The following is a 20523-nucleotide window of genomic DNA, read 5'->3' as shown; positions in this document are numbered from 1 at the left end:
TTAAAGGTAAATTCTATCGCACCGCTATAAGACCGGCTATGCTGTATGGTACGGAGTGTTGGGCGGCTAAAGGAGAGCACGAACATAAGCTGAGTGTGGCAGAGATGAAGATGTTGAGATGGATGGGTGGTCATACGCGATTGGATAAAATAAGGAATGAAGATATAAGGGAGAGAGTTGGAGTAGCACCCATTGTGGAAAAGATGGTTGAATCGCGTCTCAGGTGGTTTGGACATATGAGAATAAGACCGATAGAACATCCAGTCAGGAGGGTGGATGAGATGGAAGATGGACAAAGGGCGAAAGGCAGAAGAAGACCTAAGAAGACCATCCATGAGGTGGTCAAACGAGATCTACATGTAAACGGTCTCTCTGTAGACATGATACATGATAGAGCACAATGGCGTCGTTTGATTCATGTAGCCGACCCCACTTAGTGGGACAAGGCTTTGTTGTTGTTGTTGTATTAAAAAGTAGGGTTATATTTTTAAAATTATTTTTTTAATTATGATACTAATTTTTTAATTTGTTTAAAATTTAAATTTTTAATAAAAAAAATTTATTAGAGAATTATTTTATTTTTTATTATTGTTCTAAACCAAATATCATATTTATTCTTGTGTTGTATTCATTCTAATACCATTGCCAGCATTGCCTTTTATCATTACTGCCATTAATTTTTCAACCTTAGTGCAAAGAACTATGAACAATCATCAAAATCTCTAATCAAATAATCAAATCAATAATATTTTATACATAAAAAATTAAACCAGAGATTCAGACAGAAAAAAAAACTTGAACAAAATATACCAATGAAAAAAATAATGGGCAATAAAAAAAACATAGGAAATAGGTGCACTGAAAAACAGATATAAAGGCAGCAAAGATAGATCTATATGCAAGGAGAGGTGATGGAGGCATCAAAGCCGGCACGATCCAAGGAGAAAGAGAGGCTGATGAAGACAGATATAGAGGCTAGACGAGACAACAGAGACGTCTGCATGAGCAACGGAAAAGAGAGGCAGGCCAAGACATAGATCTGGAGGTAGCACGAGGACGGAGACGGAGATGGCAAAGGGCAACGCAGTGGACGACGAGTGAAGAGAGCAGCAAAAAATACAGCTTTGGAGGCAAAGTGAGAGCAACGTCGGCGTAAGTGAAGGAGGAAGAGAAGCGACCAAAGAAACGACGGCGATGGTGACAACAACAATATTGAAAAGGAGACGGGAGGGCGGCAACAAAGGAGAAAGAGAAAGATCAAGAGGCAAACAAAAGAAGAAGGCAGTGGAAGGTACGAAGGTGGAATGAACGGAGAAGAAGAGGGAGAGTTATGAGAGTAAGGGTAAAGGATAAACTTAAAATTTTAAAGAATAATTAGGGATAGAATTGAAAAAATTTGTATTTCGTGTATATTTGCATGTAATCGAATCCATTCAAATTGGAGAAGTATAGATAGACAATGAGAATACTAAAAGTGTGAATAATGAATATGTGAGATGTTCAATTTAATAGATATGCAAATGATTATGTTCATTATTTTTAATTGGATGGTTATTTCTTTTGATTCAATTTACTCATACACAGTTAACAATGGTTGGATGTTCAATTCACTAAATGTGCAGATGATTATCCTAATTTAAAGTTTAGGAGGTAATTTGGAGTGAAGTGTTCTTTTACTTTATTAGGTCAATTCTAGAGTCTATTGTTCATATTATTTACAAAGGTTATTGTCTACCTAACAAAATCCATTCAAATTTTATGTCTCAATAAATAATTGGTGTACACTTGCCACAATATACATGTCTCCATTGAACAACGACATGAACCAAACGACCTGAGACCGAGTTAACCAATGTTAAAATTACAGAGTAATTTCGGTAGAGACCGAGTTAACCAATGTTAAAATTACAGAGTAATTTCGGTAGAGAATAATCACTGCAAACTAAGCTATATAGGTCAAAGTTGGTATAATCACTGTAATTGAGTACCAACTTCAACATATTTGACTAATTATTTTCATAACAAGTTAGAAAACTGCTTTTTCTAATCACACTTATAATGAAACATATATACCTCAATACAATAAATAAGGATTTTTGTAACGGTCAAAAACTGTTACCGTAGATTGAAAAACCATTCCCAAAACTTTAGGCAACGCTTTGACAACGGTTTTTGACCTGTGATATATGCGGTGGTTAACAATGCTCAAAAGTAACGGTTTTTTACCTAAGGCAACGGTAGCGAAAAATCGTTGCCAAAATTACTGGTATAGACAACGGTTTTGACAATAATTTTTAAAGAACGGTTTAAAACCGTTACTAGATAGACAACAGTTTAAAACCGTTCTCTTTCATGACGTAACGGTTTAAAATCATAACTGGATAGGAAACGATTTTAAACTGTTGTAATTTTATTATTCACTAAGCCAACGGTTTTAAAGCGTTGCCATTAGTGTCGTTTTTGGCAACGGTTTTAATACCATTGTCATTTTTTAGCTGTCTTTGACAACGGTTTTAACACCATTGCCTTTTGTTACTTTTGACAACGTTTTTTTGTAATATAATTCTTTATTTACAAGAATTTTCTCATGAATAAAATTAATTCCAACTTTTTTTTAATTTAGCGTTAATATATAACCTAAACTATCTGAATGAAATTATTAAAAAAAACTAATTAAATATTTACCATCAAATTTGACTTACAAAAATTGTTGTAAGATCCACAATCACATTATATATCATTGCAAAATAACATAATACTAATCTAGGTCATAACTACTTTTACTTATATCATCATCATTTTTCAAAATACCATAATACTATAACCTAAGGGTGGCAATTTTTTCATTTTTCTTCAACAAAGTTGGTGTGGTAACTTAGCTTGAGTGGACTCTCTTGGCTTCAATGGCAACTGCTCCGCATAAAGAACTAGAAAGAATCTTAAATCTGATCTTCCATCTGCCATATCCACAGTCCAGTCCAGCCCAATAACATCAACTCCAGTATCTTTCATACGCTCAAGATGGCCACCATTTCCATTTGCATAAAGAACAATCGGTGTCTCAGGGCATCTTTTTTTGACCAAATCTACAATCTGGATGTTTAGAAATCAGTACATGGCAAAAGAGGAAAAAATATGGAACAATAGCATCTTGCGCCCAACGTTCAATTCGCAAATATTTTATGTTTTATAAATTATGATGATGTATTAACAGCAACATAGTATCAATTAAATAAAAAAGTTTGAAGGTGTAGCCTCTGATTTGGACTTCCTTTCCAAAATTCAGAAGACCAAGATCAACATCCAGTGAGCTTATTTACCACTCGATGCTTACAAATTACAAGCTCTTAGCTCATCTTATTATTTACCAACCAAATGACAATCATGAGAGCTTGGAACAAAACAATAATTTACATAAAACAAAACCTGTAATCATTGCAAACCTTTGAAAGCGACACATGGTTTATCTAGTTCAAAGATTCAACTAAACAAATAAGCAAAAGTTGAAATACATACACTTAAGCTTGCTATGACATGGATTCCAAATAGAACAGTTTGAAAAATTAGAACACAATTTCAATAAGATGAAAATAAATAGGAACTATTTCTACATTACCTTTTTTATATAAGGCTTTGACCAGCGTTCCCACATATCAGGTGGTAGTTGTCCACCCCATGAATCAAATATTTGTATGCAGTGAGCCCCAGACTTCACTTGGAAAATAACATAATCTGTTATTGCTTGTGCCAAATGAGAGAGCAGAGTCCACAATAAATGTGGTGCTGTATGGCACATACTCTTAATGGTTGTATAGGTGCGTGTTGTACCCCCTTCCACTATATATGTTGCTATTGTCCAAGGTGCTCCCACGAAACCTAAAACGGAAGCATCACCACCAACCTAAGTAAAAAGCAATAAGTAAGGAAAACAGCTCCTTTGAAGGATAGCCATGATATATAGAAGCGGTAATGCAACTAGGTTTACCTCCTTGCGCAGTATCTTGAGTGAATCTCCAACAAAACTGAGCTTTTCCAGGTCAATTGGATGCATAGCCTTTAGTCCCTCCTCGGAGCGTATTGGGGACTGAATAACAGGACCCCTTACGTCTTCAATGTCGAATTCGACCCCAAATACAGGAAGTGCCGTAAGGATGTCAGAGAAAATGATCACTCCATCAGGCCTAAAGGCATTCCAAGGCTGCAAAGAAATTTTCACAATGAGATCAGTTGTCTCCGACCTCTCTCGAAAGGATGGATATTTCTCAGCAAGCTTTCTGTAAACAACCATGTACCTTCCCGCGTGGCGCATCATCCATGCTGATGGCCGACTAACAGGTTCTCCTCTGGCAGCCTTCACCAGCAGAGGATCTGAAGACAAAATCACCACAAAAATCATGAATTTCTCTTGCTTAAATGAAAAAGACTCAAAATTGAACAAAATGAATTTCTCTTGCTTAAATTGAACAAAATGAAGAGCATAATGAGAAGAAGGAAAAACTGTGGTACCGGAAGAAGAGGCAGAGCAAGTGACGGAGAAGTGCGATTTTGGGTTGAAAGGGAGTGAAAGTGTAGCGTTTAAGGAATTAGAATGTGGAAACAAAGTAAAAGAAAAGAACAAATTGAGGTGCAACTTGTACTTGAAAGGAGCTTTTGAAGAGTAGCACAAGCCTCCTTCCACGCTGGCCTTTCAAGGATACAAACTTATTTAAATTAGGATGTTTCAATTACAAACACAACATGGAAACCAATTATTGTCCTATGCAAGAATTTAGCCATATACTCGACCATTAAAAAAACCTCTCATCATCAGATTGCACAAGTAGCGGTAGATTCAAAGGAAAAAAATGCACAAATTATTGTCCTATGCAATGAATATGAAAGTAAAAGAACTAAACCACAATGTCAAGCTACTAATAATAATGAATAACTGACCTTTGCCAATGATCCGACCAAGCTGCTTCAAGGTAAGTGTATGTCCAGTTTGGTGAAATTGAGTATGAGGGCAATTGGAATCAAAATAAAATCAGAGCAGCATTGCCAGAGAACCAGTTACATACTAAATCAATCTTAAAATCAAAATAAAATCACAACAGCATTTCCAAATAACCAGTTACCAAATCAACATCAGAACAACATTATACCAAATCAACATTAAAATCAATATTATGCGACAGCAAAGTAACTCGCAGGGTAAAGCTCACCAGGACAGTGGTGAGTTGCAGCAGAAACAGAGTGGCGATCCAGACGCCAACGGCGGCACACAGCTCAACGGCGACGGCGAACCAACCCCGCCAGCGACGGCTTGGTAGCAACAGAGGCAACCTCCTCCTCCCTCATCGTGTTTCTCTCTCTGGGCGAACCCTTTCTCTCTCTTTGAGCTCCTTAGTGGCGGCAGTGATGGGAGGTGCGACGGCGACGACAAGCTCGATGGTCAGGACCTTCAACAGCGGTGATGGAGTCCTCGACGATGGTGGCTACTTCTCCTCTCTCGCGCGCACTCTTCTTCGTCTCCACACCCTCCGGTTAGCGCGACGATGGCGGCGGCTCCAATGAAGGGCGGCGACAGGCGGGCAGGGCGTAGAACGACGCGCTCTTCTCCCTCCCCTTCCCCGATTCCCCCTTCCCTTCTGTTTCATCTTCTGTTTCGTTTTCTGTGTGTGTGTTTAGGGATTCACGGTAACAAATTTAGGAATTTTTTGAAACTAAAGTTTTATTTGGTAATTTTGGAATTATAGTAAAATATATATGAGTAATATAATAATTTTATAAAACATTTGAGAAAAATAATAATTTAAAATTTAAATTTAATATTATAAAGATTATTTTTAAAATGTATAAAATTAAACTAAAATAATTATTTTTAATTTAAATTATAAAATAAATATATTAATTACATTTTATAAAATATAATTTTAAATTTAAAAATATTAATTATTTAAATTAAATAATATAATTTTTTATTATTTTTCATCGTCAGAACTTTAATTTCAAGTTATATGAAATAAACCATTAATAAAAATTACACAAGAATAATAAATAACTTAATTCTAAATATTAATAAAATTAATTTAATTATTTTTAATAGATTAGTTTATAAAATAAAGAGTTTAAATTAATAATAAGTCATAACTTTTTCATAATAAAAATTACTTAAATTAAATTTTATAATTCTTTTTTATTTTTCGATTACTAAAATTATACAAAATATTTCATTATAATAAAATTACTTAAAAATATTAATTTATTCAAAATGAATTTATCTTTGAATTTCTTTAATTATTTTTAATAGAATAATTTCTAAAATTATAAAGTTTAAACTTAATAAGATAAAAGCACAATTTATTCATATTTAGATTTTTAAAAATGTGAGATGTTATATTATATATTTATAACAAAAATATATAATATTTATTAAAATTTATTTTAATTTTATCTGTGTTATATACTGACAACAATAGTTTTTTAGTATTTTATAAATTTAGTATTTATAGAAAAAAATTGTTTAAATTTATATGATTATTTATAATTATTTTTATATGTATCTTTTAATTTGTATAATTATTTAAATAATATTAAAAAATTATTGTTTGATAAATAATTGTTGTAATGGTTATAAAACCGTTCTTTAAAATAGTCAAAGAGTACGATTTTATTTTGTTGCTATAATGTAATGAAAATTTAAACTTCATCAGCAACACTGTAATAGAACAGTTTTATAGTGTAGCATTTTGGCAACAGTTTTTATGCGTTTTTTTTGTACAATTATTTAAACAACAATAAAAAAGCGTTGCTTGAAAACAAATCATAGTAACGGTTATAAAACCGTTCTTTAAAATGGTATAAGAGAACGGTTTTAATTTGTTGTTATAAAATAATGAAAAATTGAATTCAATAGTAACACTACAAAAAAACGTTGTCTAAAACTATCTTAGAGAACAGTTTTAAGGTGTTGCTAAAGTCCATATTTGTTATAGTGCAAACACACCCGACGACGTCAAGCATATCTTTCTCTTCTCCGAGGAAAATCTTCATCCTCTCCTCCTCTTCAGCAAGCAAGTCACTGATAACGCAGCACAAGCCTTGGATTTGAAATATTGATTCTTCTTCTCTAAAACATCTTTGATTATCTGCTGAATAAGATCATCATTATCCCTAACATAATATGAAATAAACCAAAATACTAATTGATGTATATGATTATCATGTATATGATTATCATGTATATGATTATGATTGCACTCCACTCTTTTAGATTTCATCATTCCAAAAGAGTGATGATTATCATGTATATGATTATCATGTATATGATCATGTATATGATCCCCATGTTTGGAATGTTGAAATCTAAAAGAGTGAAGTGCAATCATAATCATATACATCAATTAGTATTTTGGTTTATTTCATATTATGTTAGGGATGATGATGATTTTATTCAGCAGATAGTCAAAGATGTTTTAGAGAAGAAGAATTAATATTTCAAATCCAAGATTTGTGCTGCGTTCTCAGCGACTTGCTGAGGAGGAGGAGAGAATGAAGGATTTTTCTCGGAGAAAAGGAAGATATGCTTGACATCGTCGAGTGTGTTTGGATCGAAGTGCCGCATCAAGTTGCGGAGGTCTCTGTCGATGGTGATGCTGAGGAGGATCTGGTACTTGAAGTAGGCCACATCAGTGGTGCCACTGATGGCGGAGAGCTCGGCGATCATGTCATTGAAATTGATGCTGCTGCGGACATGGAGTTTCTTGTTATTGCCTCCTTAGTACAAGTATTGGTTGTTTCGATCGTGCAACTTTATCTGGCTACCGTAGCTGCACAAGAAACTCACCTCCGTCTTCATTTCTTTTGACTGTTGTGTTCAGTTTCGAAGCTTTAGTTTGCGGCTTTCGAAGTTTTAGTTTGCGGCTATATATATTATCACGAGGAATACTTACATGATAACTCTTAATTGATTAATTAAATATATTTAGTCAAGAATTATGTTATATGAAGATATCATCGTGAGAATATCCTACTATTATTATCTTCATTTGAAGAAACGTATTTTTTATTATTAAGCGGATCACTTAAATAAAAATGCATATTTCATCTTTTATTAAATATATTTTCATATTACATTTTGATTGGTTTTTATATAATTTATTCGGTGTTTCTTGTCACATATTATTAAATTCTTTAAAGATTTTCTTTCCAAAAACAATAAAAAACATTTAAATTGGACTAAAATCAAAAAAATAATAGATTAATTTTTATATTTTTTTCTGAAATTGTTTATATAAAAAAATATGTCATACTCGTCAAAATATATATATATAACAAGCTCAAGTTTGTTAAATTTTTTATAAATAAAAAATAATTAATTTATATTCATGCGATATATAAAACAATTACTATATTATTATTATATTATAGATTAAAATTCACTAATTAAAATTTGTTTTCATTTTTAATATAAGTATTAAAAATAAATAAATTTTTTTAACTAGATGTAATGTAACAAAATATATAATATTAATTAGTTTTAAAAAATTTCTGAAAAATTTTTGAAAAAGTAAACATAAAGTGCTCATAGAACTAAATATATTTAAAAATAAATTTTTTAATATTTTTTATTTTACAGATGTATTTGATATCCTATCCAAACATAAAAAGTGCGGATATCGAATTCAATATGATGAATTTAGTGCGGATTGTATCATTTAGCCATATCTAATTTGCGAACACCCTTAACAATAATAATTAAAAAGGTTTTGTAAGTCTCTAGTCTGTTATCGATATTTTTGGTATTAGTCCTCCTATTATCGATTTGATTCATACATAATTCGGATGATAAATTATTTGGTGATGTGTTTCTTTTTTTATTGTGACATACTTCTTTATTAATATTATTATTATTATTATTATTATTATTATTATTTTGCACAATAAAAAATTTATAGATAAAAGTAAAAAAATCATGAAGTACAATCATGACTTTAAAAATAACCGGGCCAAATTATTGTGATAACATAATAGAAATATGGAAGTTTATCATTCTCCTCTAACAGAGGGAACAAAATTCCTTTTAATAGTTTATTTAACGTTTAATAGAATAAAAATGAATTTTACTAAAATAAATTTCAGTACGAATTCAATATTTTTATTCATCATAAAATACTTATAGAATTACTCATAGATAAATTTTAGAAAAAAGAAAAAAAGCATGATTTTTAATTTTATTTTTAAATAAACTTTATTTTTAATTTTAAAATGAATATTAATTTTTTATCATATATAATTATTCAATTATTTTTTAATCACATATAAATAAATTAATCTTAATAAATTTTTTTGTGTTATTCAATTATCTTTTTTAGAAAATAATTAACAATTAAAACAATTAAACTTTTCACAACAAAAATAATAAAAAAATTATGAACGAAAAAAAAATTAACCATCATAATCATTTTTGTATTTTTATTCATATTTTAATTATAAACATAAATATAATTTGATTATATTATTTATAAAATGTGACTATAGATATAGATAAAATTTAGTTAAATTACTTATATATAGTTTCATTGTATTGCTTATAAAGTTAGATTATAATTATGACTATAGAATTGTTTCGGTATTTTTGTATGTGTGGGCTAATTATTGATAGTATTGAAACGTTACTCTTAATTATAAATAAGGTTTATAATTTAAAAAATTAAAGACTCAATTAAAAAAATACGAAAAAGATGATGTTAAAATATTCTAACTATTTAAAATAAGAATATTCGAAATTCAATTAAAAATTATTTAAAATTTAAACTCAACAAAAGTTTATATTCAATGTGTTTTATATTAAATATATTTAATAACCTATTATATCGAATTGGTTGAAATTAGTTTTTACAATATTAATTTTCTAATAACACTTTATTAGAAAAAAAAACTTTTTTTATAATTTTTTAAAAATTGATTAATATTATATATATTTTGTTATACTATATCTAGTTATAAAAATTTTATTTATTTTTAATGCTTATATTAAAAATGAAAACAAATTTAAATTAGTTAATTTTAATCTATAATATTATAAAAATTTTAAGAGATTTAAGATTGTTATGATATAATTCGTACGATAAATTTTACTTTAAAAAATTATATATATATATATAATATTTTTATATAAATAATATCAAAAAAATTTAATAGTTAATTTTTTACTTTTTGGTTTTAGTCCAATCTAAATATTTTTTATTGTTTTTAAAAAGAAAATATTTTAAAAAATTTGATAATATATGACAAAAAATACCAAATAAATTATACAAAAATTAATTAAAATATAACACAAAAACATCTTTAATAAAAAATGAAATAGACATATTTATTTAAGTGTTTTCCATGATAGAAATATTCTACACACAATAATTACAGTTTTACTGTGGGACTTTCTCTGCCATCATCCTGATAGCGTTAAGGCTAAGGCACTACATTATTAACTATATTAGCCCCATGTTAATGACTTGTTATTATATATATATAACTATAAATTTATTATTTAAAAAATTTATTATTTAGTTAATAATATTTAAAAATATAAATTAAAAATATATTATTAAATTATTAAATTAAAAAATTTGAACTAATAATTAAAAATATTAGTCAAAAACAATAAATTCTATTAACTATTAAGTATTTCTCATTTTAAAATTCAATTATGCTGCAATAAATTATATTTATTTCAATAAATTTTATATATCTTCTACAATAAATTTATTAATAACAATTAATAATAATTATTTTATTATCATACATAGGTCTTAATAAAAATTATTATTACAATAAATTTATTCATAACAATTAATAATAATTAATTTATTATCACACCTATGATCTTAATAAAAATTATTACTACAATAAATTTATTAATAAAAATTAATAATAATTATTTTATTATCATACCTAAATCTTAATAAAAATTATTACTACAATAAATTTATTAATAATAATTAATACTAATTAATTTTTTTATTATCATATCTATAATCTTAATAAAAATTATTACTATAATAAATTTATTAATAATAATTTATAATAATTAATTTATTATCACACGTATAATCTTAATAAAAATTATTACTACAATTAATTTATTAATAACAATTAATAATAATTAATTTATTATCATACACCTATAATCTTAATAAAAATTATTACTACACTATTTTCACTCATTTCTAACATTATCATTATTATTTTAATTAAATCAAAATATTTGAAAATAAAAATTTACATAATTATATTAGATGCAAAGCTGGATTAGATTAGACTTGTTGACATTTTTGTGGTTCGACCTCACTCTTCATTTTTTTTTTAAATAATTAAGGTGTACTGTACAAGAAACCTCTAATCTTTTACAGTTTACACACACAAATTCGGTTTATTTATTAATTGGGTCATTTATTAAATTCAAGCCAATTCTGGTTAGTGACTTAATCAAATTAGTTTAACTTAAATATTTAGAGAATATATAAAGAAAATAAATAAAAGAAAGAGGAGTACCTCAAATCAATTCAGTTGCTAACTTGGGGTATTGTAGCATAAGGAATGACAAAATATAGATGATATATATGCATGCAGAACTCAAAATAGGATCTTTCAACATCAAATTAAAATCCGACGAACTCAACCAATTTTATCTAAACCAATCCAATTCTAGAAGTTTAGCTCTGTTTGGTTTGTATGATATTGTAATCGGAGATATCATAATTATAAGATTGTATTTGTTTGGTCTATTAAGTTGATAAAAAAAATATTTTTTAATATAAAAAGAATTTTTTTATATTGTATTTGATATTTTCTAATAATAAAAATAAAAATATTAGTTTTTTAAAAATTATTATTTATATAATTTTTTATTTTAAAAAAATATTTTTCACATAATAAATAAATAAAAAATATTTTTATATTATTATACTTAAATATAATTGATAAATAAAAAAATTATAATAAATATCTAAACATAAAATTATTTTTATTTTTTATAAAATCTTTTTTAGATAATTAAAAAAAATCTTTCTCTTACTATTTAGTAGTTTCCTCCCTTCTTTGACTTAGCATTGTTTATGTACGTTAACCACATAAAAATTTTACTGATAATTGAGTGGAGTTACCAATTAAATATTTGGTATCAAACAAATAGTAGTTCTCCCTCTATTTAATTTTAATTTGTTAAGAAATTAATTTTTTTAACCAACAATCAACTAATAAAATAGTAAATAAATGAAGTTAAAAGAGGAAAAACGAAAAAAATAAAAAATATAAATGTTAACAATTACTGGATTTGAAATTCTTCTTTCATAAACTAAATAACAACTGAGCGAAGTGGTACAGCGTTTTTTATCTTTTGTATATTTTAAAGGGAGATTCTATGGTGTAAATGGTTTAAAATATCCACACATAAGGACATTGTGTGGCTTAATTGAAATGGACATCTGGAATCCTGCATTGTTGCTTGTTTCAGAAATTTGTGGTATTGATCTGACAGAGACAGCCTTAACTCCTGTAACAAGGATTAGTATGTAATTAAAAATTAGTTAGGGTATTTTTTTTTTTACCAAATACGCACAATATTAATTAGATAATGAAGTTAGACCTGCAGAAATTACTATTTTTTTTGTGGTGCGTTATGTGTTCTTAAAAACAAAATTTTTTATAGAGTTACCAAAACACCTTTTAATTGATTTGAAAAAAAAAATTAAATTAATCATATTAAACTCCAAACAACACTTAAAATTTATTTATTTATTTATTTTTGCTTAAATACATATAAACGAGGAGATTGACCACGAAAATTTTAAAAACCCTTAACATGATGTCATATAAAATAATTACTTAAACTAAGTTAATTGGTCTAATGATTAGTCTATTAGTTTGCTTAAGTAAGTGTCAAACGATAAACTCTTAATAGAGCTCAATATCATAACAAATTTGTAAATCCACCATTTAGTTAATTTTAAAACGCCAACCAACCCATCTTAAAATTAAAGTTGTCTGGTGTTATTTGAAATTAGATATTATCTCTAATGCAAACTTAAACTCAAATTTATTAAACATTTATCTTATAAAAGGACAATTATTTCTATTGTACTAATACTAAAATTGCGATGAAATTATCTTCTGGTCAATAGTTATTGTTGATTGTAAATCCTAAATGATCCATACCCAAATATTTTGGATCTATAAAGTACGGAAATTTTATTGAGTTGTTGTATCTGTACGTCAGACATATTTTAGACACAATATTCATCGATATACGTGTCTGTTGTGTCTAATTATATCTTAATAAAAAGTAAAAAATTTTCTCCACATATATTTGAATACACCTAAATATCATCACGTATCAACGTGTCCAGTCTTATTTTTAATATATATTCTTGAAATAAATTTAGATATAGTATATATTATTATTTATTAAAATAAAAAATATTTTGAATACTTGATATAATTAAAATAAAAAATTAAAAATAATTAAAAAAAATAATTTATATTATAATATCAATAAAATATTAGAATACATTTCGATTTATTTAAAAAATACTTTATATTTTATATATATGCATGTTCCCGTATCTTATAAAATTTTAAAATTTACGTGTCGACGTGTTCCATATCGTATTGTGTCCCGTATTCATGTCCGTATATCGTAACTTTGGATACATGTCATTATATTTTGGGACAAATTTTCAAATATCAAAAGTAGTATCTAATCAAATAACCATTGTTAAGCACCTCTATAGTATTCACATGTATCTAGGCCAATAAAAAAACAGTTCGGCTATCACCAAACAAACCACAAACAAATCGAAGAGAATATGTACAGATCAGTTTTCGCTATGCAACGATAATAGAAAACGGTCTCAGCTATAGAGGACATTAAATACAAACTCACTTGAAAATAATAACTTTAAAAAAAAATTTAATATTAAAAATTGACTTTAGTGTCAGAATTCTTTTCATACATCTAAGCGCATGAGTCACAATTTTGAGAAACTTGAAGACTGACACTAGCGCTTTTAAACAGAAAACTGTGTTGGAGTTGTCGGGCTACTCGTTAGATAGCAGTTTCAGGCAGGAACACTAAAAATTTTATGTCGTTTAAAAATCATAAGAAATATTCCAATTTATACACACGTGTATAATAACTTTATTATACATATTTCATATAATTTTTAAAATAAAGTATCTTTAATTAAAATTAAAATATAATATATTATTAGTATTTTATTAGCTATTCTATATATGCAATTATTATATTTCATACAGATATGTTTTAATTAAAAATTAAACATATATTATATAGTTATTAGTAGTTGTATATATAATATTTTTTTAAAGAAAAAGCACACTGCCAAGAAATAAAAAAAAACCTAGATTCCACTTGGATCGATCCAATCAATTTTAATTTTTTATTCTAAAAAGAATTTTTTGTAATTAATATTTAATTTTAAGACTAATCTTTTTACAGAAATCAAACCACACAATTTATTGTCAATTTGTCATTGCCTTTGTGAAATCAAGTACAATGAATTTATAAAACAAATAGCAGTAATGGCAAAACTTTAAGTGTCTAACACAGACTAAATCTCCATTTTAGTCTTTCAGATTTATGCGATTATCTATTTTAGTTTTTGAAATTTAAAATTATCTGTACTGATCTTTTAGATTTAAATTCGGACACCAATATAATTTTTTGGCTCTTTCTGGCGATGACTAGGCAAACGGAGTGCTGAGATAGCACTCTTTCTGCTACGTTGAATAATGAGTAAACGAAGTCGTTTACCCTTGGCACCCAAACAAGTCAGAAATAAAGAATAGTGGAGGTAGAAAAGAAGAAGAATACTTTATTTTAGGTCTCAATCGTTTCTTCTCCCTTCATATATACAAAGTGACGACATTTCTGACTTGTTTGGATGCTAAGGGTAAACGACGTCGTTTATTCATCATCTAGCGTGGCAGGGAGGGTGCCATCTTAGCACACCGTTTTCCTAGTCATCGCCGAAAAGAGTCGAGAAACCACATTGGTGCCTGAACTTGAATCTGGAGGACCGATATATGTAATTTTAAATTTCGGGAACCAAAATGAGTAACCGCGTGAATCTCAGAGACCAACATGGGGATTTAGTCGTCTAATACATAGCTAAGCCACTTAGTATTATTCTCCATATACAAGTCATTTTTTGATACAAATCTATACAAGTCATTTATATTCACGCACACACGTTTTTCTTCGTGCCGTTACTACACGTTCTTTTTCTTCTTCTTCGTTATTTTTCTCTTTCCTTGTCGTCGTCACCAACACCACCACCTCCTCCTCCTCCTCCTCCTCTTCCTCATTCTTTTTTTTATTGGAATTTCTTCTCCTCTTTCCTTTTCCTCCTTCTCCTCCATCATCAGTTATCTTGTTGTTGAAGATAATGAATAATTCAAGTTCAGATTGTCAATTGAATCATAACAAAATTGATTATTATTTTGAATCCAACTAAATGGCTGAGGTCTGCTTTGATTCTAGTTAATGTTTTCGTTAGTAGTTTATAATTCTGTAGGTGAATAATGTTTTTGTTTATGAAAATTGTTATTCATCATGGTTTGAATTGAATGTAATGTAAAAGTTCTGAGTTAAAGAAAATATTTTTCTGTATTTGCAGCAAATTTGGGTGTAATATGAAAATATTTGAGTGTATTGTTTAAGAATTTTTGGAGTATGTGTACTGATAAGTTCTGCATAATCAAAACTCTTCTTCTCTCCCTCCTTATCTTCTGCTGCTTCTTCTTCTTCTTTTTCATCATCATCATCATCATCTTTTTTTTCTTATTTTATCTTCTCAAGTTTCTTCTTATTTTACTCTTTTAACAAGAATAAAAGCAAAAAAAAAAATCAAACAAAGAAAAAGAAGAAAAAACACATAATGGTACAAATTACTTGGAAGATGATGAACTTACATTCATTCAACTAAGAGAAAGAAAGAAATAAGAAAAAAAAAGAAAAAAATGCAGCATATATTTTTCTATATTTGTAGCAAATTTGGGTGTAAAATGAAGATATTGAGTGTAACACGAAGAATTTTTTATGTATGTATGCTCATAAGTTTTGCATAATTCAAAACTCTTCATTTTTCTCTTCTTCCTCCTCCTCTTCTGCTGTTTCTTCTTCTTCATCTTCATCTTCTTATTTCATATTCTCAAAAAAAATTTTGGGAAGAACAAATCAAACAAAGAAAAAAAATACATAATGTTACAAAATCAATATAAAGAGGAGGAGGAAAAAAATGTAGCAACAACAATAGTAATAAAAAAAGACGATGAAGATAAAATACGCAAAGAAAAAGGAGGAAAAACGCAAAGAAGAATAAAAAGAAGAAGAAAAAGAAGGAGGAGGAAGAACGCGAGATACAAAGAAAAACAACGTAATTTTCATGCGCACATTATATAAGTGAATTTTATTCTTATTTCATATTCTCAAAAATTTTTTTGGGAAGAAAAAATCAAACAAAGAAAAAAATACATAATGTTACAAAATCAATATAAAGAGGAGGAGGAAAAAAATGTAGCAAGAATAATAGTAATAAAAAAAGATGATGATGATAAAACACACAAAGAAAAATGAGGAAAAACGCAAAGAAGAATAAAAAGAAGAAGGAAAAGAAAGAGAAAGAAGAAGGCGAGATACAAAGAAAAACAACGTAATTTTCATGCGCGCATTATATAAGTGAATTTTATTAGGTTAAGATTAACTTGTATGACTTGTATGGCAAAAAAACTTGTATATATAATTATATAGTAATATTCAATCACTTACATACTAAATAATCATGTAAACATTTTAAGTGCATTGAGAATACCGATGCACCAGTTGTTTTAACTGTTGATTTAAATTATAAAAAATATATATAATATATATTAATTAAAATCAACCATTAAAACAATTGGTACATCAATACTCTTCAATACTCTTCGATACACTTAAAATATTTCCAATAGTGATTACTACCCTCATATGTGGATTGCAACAGTTTTGACTAAATTAGCCATCTCTGAGAGAAGTAATAACCTTAGTTGTAGCTTCACAAGAGCTAGTGTGAAGTGTGAACATAAAGAACAATGAGTTCGATCTGTTGACTAACAAAGAATAACAAATATTAAAATTAGGATTATATTAGATAACTAACGATTTTTTTAAATAATATAAGTAATAAATTTTAAAATTAATTTAATTCAAATAAAACACACTACATTCACTTAAATATTAATATTAAAATAACTATTCACACATCTAATAAATTAAATATATAATATATTCATTATTTATATTATTTAATATTTTTATTATGTACTTATACTTTTCCTTAAAACTAACATTAAAAAAGAGCAAAAAGATCTCGGAATAAAAAGAAAATCAAATTAAAATTAGAAGGGAGCAAGCCACCAAATGCTTCCGAATTAGAGAGAAGTATTTTTTTAATTTATTGATAACAAAAATCATTTTAAAATATAACAAAAAATAATTAATATATGACTTTTTATTCAACAAATTATTTATACATTTGATTTGAAATTTTGTAAAATTTTTTGAATATTTATTTAAAAGGCATATGAAAAAATGAGATCAAAATTTATTTTAGATTTTCAAATTTTTTTGATTTACAAAAAAAAAGAATTTTATTTAATAAAAAATATTAAAATTTAAAATAAAAGTATCCTTTTCATTTAATTATATTAAAAAGCCCATCAAAATTAACTTTTTATTTTTAAAAAATATATATTTAATTTATTTTATTAAAACGAAAAAAAAAAGAAAAGAAAAACAAAAGGAAAACGGAAGGAAATAAAAGGGGATGGGGGACCGGGGTTTTCGGGACTTTTTTTTTTATTATTTCTAGATGGTTTCCTAGCGTGTTCGTAATTTTAATTTTTTATATCTTCTTACGAAGATTTATGTAAATTCTTTATTTTTAATATTAGAGTAGTAATGGTATTTTTTTAAAATATAGATTATTATGATGTTATTTTTAAGGAAAACTCTACGGGGCCAGCAGTTTAATTGAATTTTGGCCAGCATGTAACCAGCAGAGAAATGTGAGTCATTGGATGAAATCTCACACCAATCTCACACCATCAAATTATCATTGATGGCTAGTTGATGGCTAACAATCACAAAAATTGCTGGCCCCCTAGCATTGCTCTATTTTTAAATGTAGAACTAGTTAATTAGAAAAGTAAAAATTGGACCGTTCAATTTATTAGAGATACAAAAATCGGACCATCCAATTTTTAGAGATACAAAAATCGGACCATTCAATTTCTAGAGGTATACAAATCAGATCGTCCGATTTGTAGAAGTACACAAATTGGACAGTCTGATTTGTGTTAAAAATAAATAAAAAAAATTGAGATATAGAAATCAGACCCTCTAATTTGTGTACTTTCCACAATTTTAGAAAATACAAAAAAATTACAATGTTAAAGTATATCACTACTTTTACTTTCATAATAAAAAAAATAGCCGATCCTGTATCAAAAGCATATTTTATTTTTTTAAAAAATAGTATTTTTATAATATATTAAAATTAAATTTTATAATTTATCATTGAATTATATTACGTGTACATCAAAATCAGTCACTAATATAAATACAAATTGAAAATAAATTAAATGGCATGTGTATTTATACACAAATATATTAGTGACTGGTTTTAATAGTTGATTTTAGTATACAAATAATATTTTTATTTATCATTTAATAATAAAAAGTAGGTTTTTTCAAAGGAAGATAATAATAATAAGATATTCTCATGATAATATCTTCACATAAAAATAATATTAAGAATTATTAGATAAATTGATATATTTGACTAAATATTTTTAATTAATCATTTAAGAATGATCATGTGAGAATTCCTCATATTTGACTAAATATCTCTAATTAATCATTTAAGAGTTATCATGCGGGGATTCTCCATTATAATATATATATATAGTGCAAACTAAAGCTTTGAAACTGAACACAACAGTCAAAAGAAATGAAGAGGGAGGTGAGTTTCTTGGGCAGCTACGGTGGCCAACATCAAGTTCCACGATTGAAACAATCAATACTTGTACGAAGGAGGCAATAACAAGAAACTCCACGTCCGCAGCAATATCAATTTCAATGACATGATCGCCGAGCTCTCCGCCACCAATGACACCGCTGACGTGGCCTACTTCAAGTACCAGATCCTGGGGTACGGCCTAAAAATCCCTCCTCAGCATCACCAATGACAGAGACCTCCGCAACCTAATGCGGGACTTCCATCCAAACACACCCGATGACGTCAAGCATATTTTCCTCTTCTCTGAGAAAAATCTTTCACCCTCTCCTCCTCCTCCTCCTCAGTAAGTCGCTGAGAGCACAAGTCTTGGATTTGAAATATTAATTCTTTTTCTCTAAAACATCTTTGACTAGCTGTTGAATAAGATCATCATCATCTCTAACATAAGATGAAATAAACCAAAATACTAATTGATGTATATGATTATCATGTATATGATTATGATTGTACTTCACTCTTTTAGATTTCATTATTCCAAACTTAGCCAATATGTTTGAATTGATGGTCTGAGAAGGAATAAAATAGAGCCCAAAAGGGATGCAACGGATTGGAATTCCACTCTTCAACGACAGAATCATTCAGTTATAGTCGTTAACAACAACCTCAAGAGCACTGGAACTATCACGGCACTTGGATGATCTCATGATCATGATGACCAATCTGTCTCCGACAAATAAAGCTGCAGTAGTACCGGTATTTTTTTCTCTTTCTCTTTTTCTTTCTTTTTATGGTTACACATATTGTATATACTAATACTAATATTTATTTGGGGAGTCACTCGTATAAATACATCTAAAATATTTTTTTAAAATGTATTTTAATAATTAAAATTTAATACATATAATCGATTAAATTTTATTATTTTTGTTAAAATTAGGTTAAACAAATTAATTTGACAAAAAAGTGGTGAATTAAATTTTGAATCGGTCTAAATTAATATTATTTTTTATAAAAAATGACTATAAAATTCCTATTATAAAAAATGACTATAAAATTCCTATTATAAAAAATGACTAAAATACTCTTATTAATATATATTAATTTTGAGAATCCTAAATTCTAACCCTTTTGTTTTCTGCCGTTATAGAGTTAGGAGTTAGAGTTTTCAAAATTAATATATATATATATATATATATATAATAGGGGTATTTTAATTATTTTTTATAATAGGAATATTGTAGTCATTTTTTATAAAAAAATATTAATTTATACCGATTCAAAATTTACTTTATTAATTTTTTGGCTGATTTGTCCAGTCTAAATTTAGTAAAAATAATACATTTTAATTGATTATATGTATTAAATTTTAATTTTTAAAAAATATCTAAAAAAAACATTTTTGACATTTACTTTATTTAAGTGACTCCCATTTATCTTTGTTCTTTTTTCGTGGATGTCAATATTA

At 27.4% G+C, this 20523-nt stretch overlaps 1 protein-coding gene across 15 annotated transcripts; it reads right to left on the bottom strand.

The window, feature by feature from the left end:
* Positions 1-2656: 2656 nt before the first annotated feature.
* On the bottom strand, positions 2657-5716 carry LOC112710181 (uroporphyrinogen decarboxylase 1, chloroplastic). Of its 15 annotated transcripts, XM_025762314.3 has the most exons (7): positions 5202-5288; positions 4933-4954; positions 4638-4679; positions 4293-4351; positions 3986-4198; positions 3617-3901; positions 2657-3093 (listed from the first exon to the last, which is right to left on the bottom strand). In XM_025762314.3, the coding sequence occupies exons 4-7, from the start codon at positions 4314-4316 to the stop codon at positions 2854-2856; spliced, it is 762 nt and encodes a 253-aa protein (XP_025618099.1). In that variant the 5' UTR covers positions 4317-4351; positions 4638-4679; positions 4933-4954; positions 5202-5288; the 3' UTR covers positions 2657-2853. The 15 variants fall into 15 exon arrangements, with proteins under 15 accessions (XP_025618099.1, XP_025618095.1, XP_072058536.1 ...); XM_025762310.3 differs by lacking the exon at positions 4638-4679 and having other exon boundaries at positions 4293-4368; positions 5202-5696; XM_072202435.1 differs by lacking the exon at positions 4933-4954 and having other exon boundaries at positions 4293-4368; positions 4507-4684; positions 5202-5681.
* Between the last annotated feature and the right edge of the window lie 14807 nt (positions 5717-20523).

This window comes from Arachis hypogaea, chromosome 9, assembly GCF_003086295.3.
Source record: "Arachis hypogaea cultivar Tifrunner chromosome 9, arahy.Tifrunner.gnm2.J5K5, whole genome shotgun sequence".
NCBI classification, from domain to species: domain Eukaryota; kingdom Viridiplantae; phylum Streptophyta; class Magnoliopsida; order Fabales; family Fabaceae; genus Arachis; species Arachis hypogaea.
Note: the sequence above shows the minus strand (reverse complement) of the source record. Positions and strands in the feature narration are given on the sequence as shown.

Excerpts from the sequence above, each read along its gene's own strand:
- LOC112710181 (XM_025762317.3), bottom strand. The coding sequence starts at position 4,312 with ATGATGCGCCACGCGGGAAGGTACATGGTTGTTTACAGAAAGCTTGCT. Across the intron at positions 3,902-3,985 it reads TCAAGATACTGCGCAAGGAG|GTTGGTGGTGATGCTTCCGT; the intron begins GTAAACCTAGTT and ends CTTTTTACTTAG. Across the intron at positions 3,094-3,616 it reads CAAAGCCTTATATAAAAAAG|ATTGTAGATTTGGTCAAAAA; the intron begins GTAATGTAGAAA and ends CTAAACATCCAG.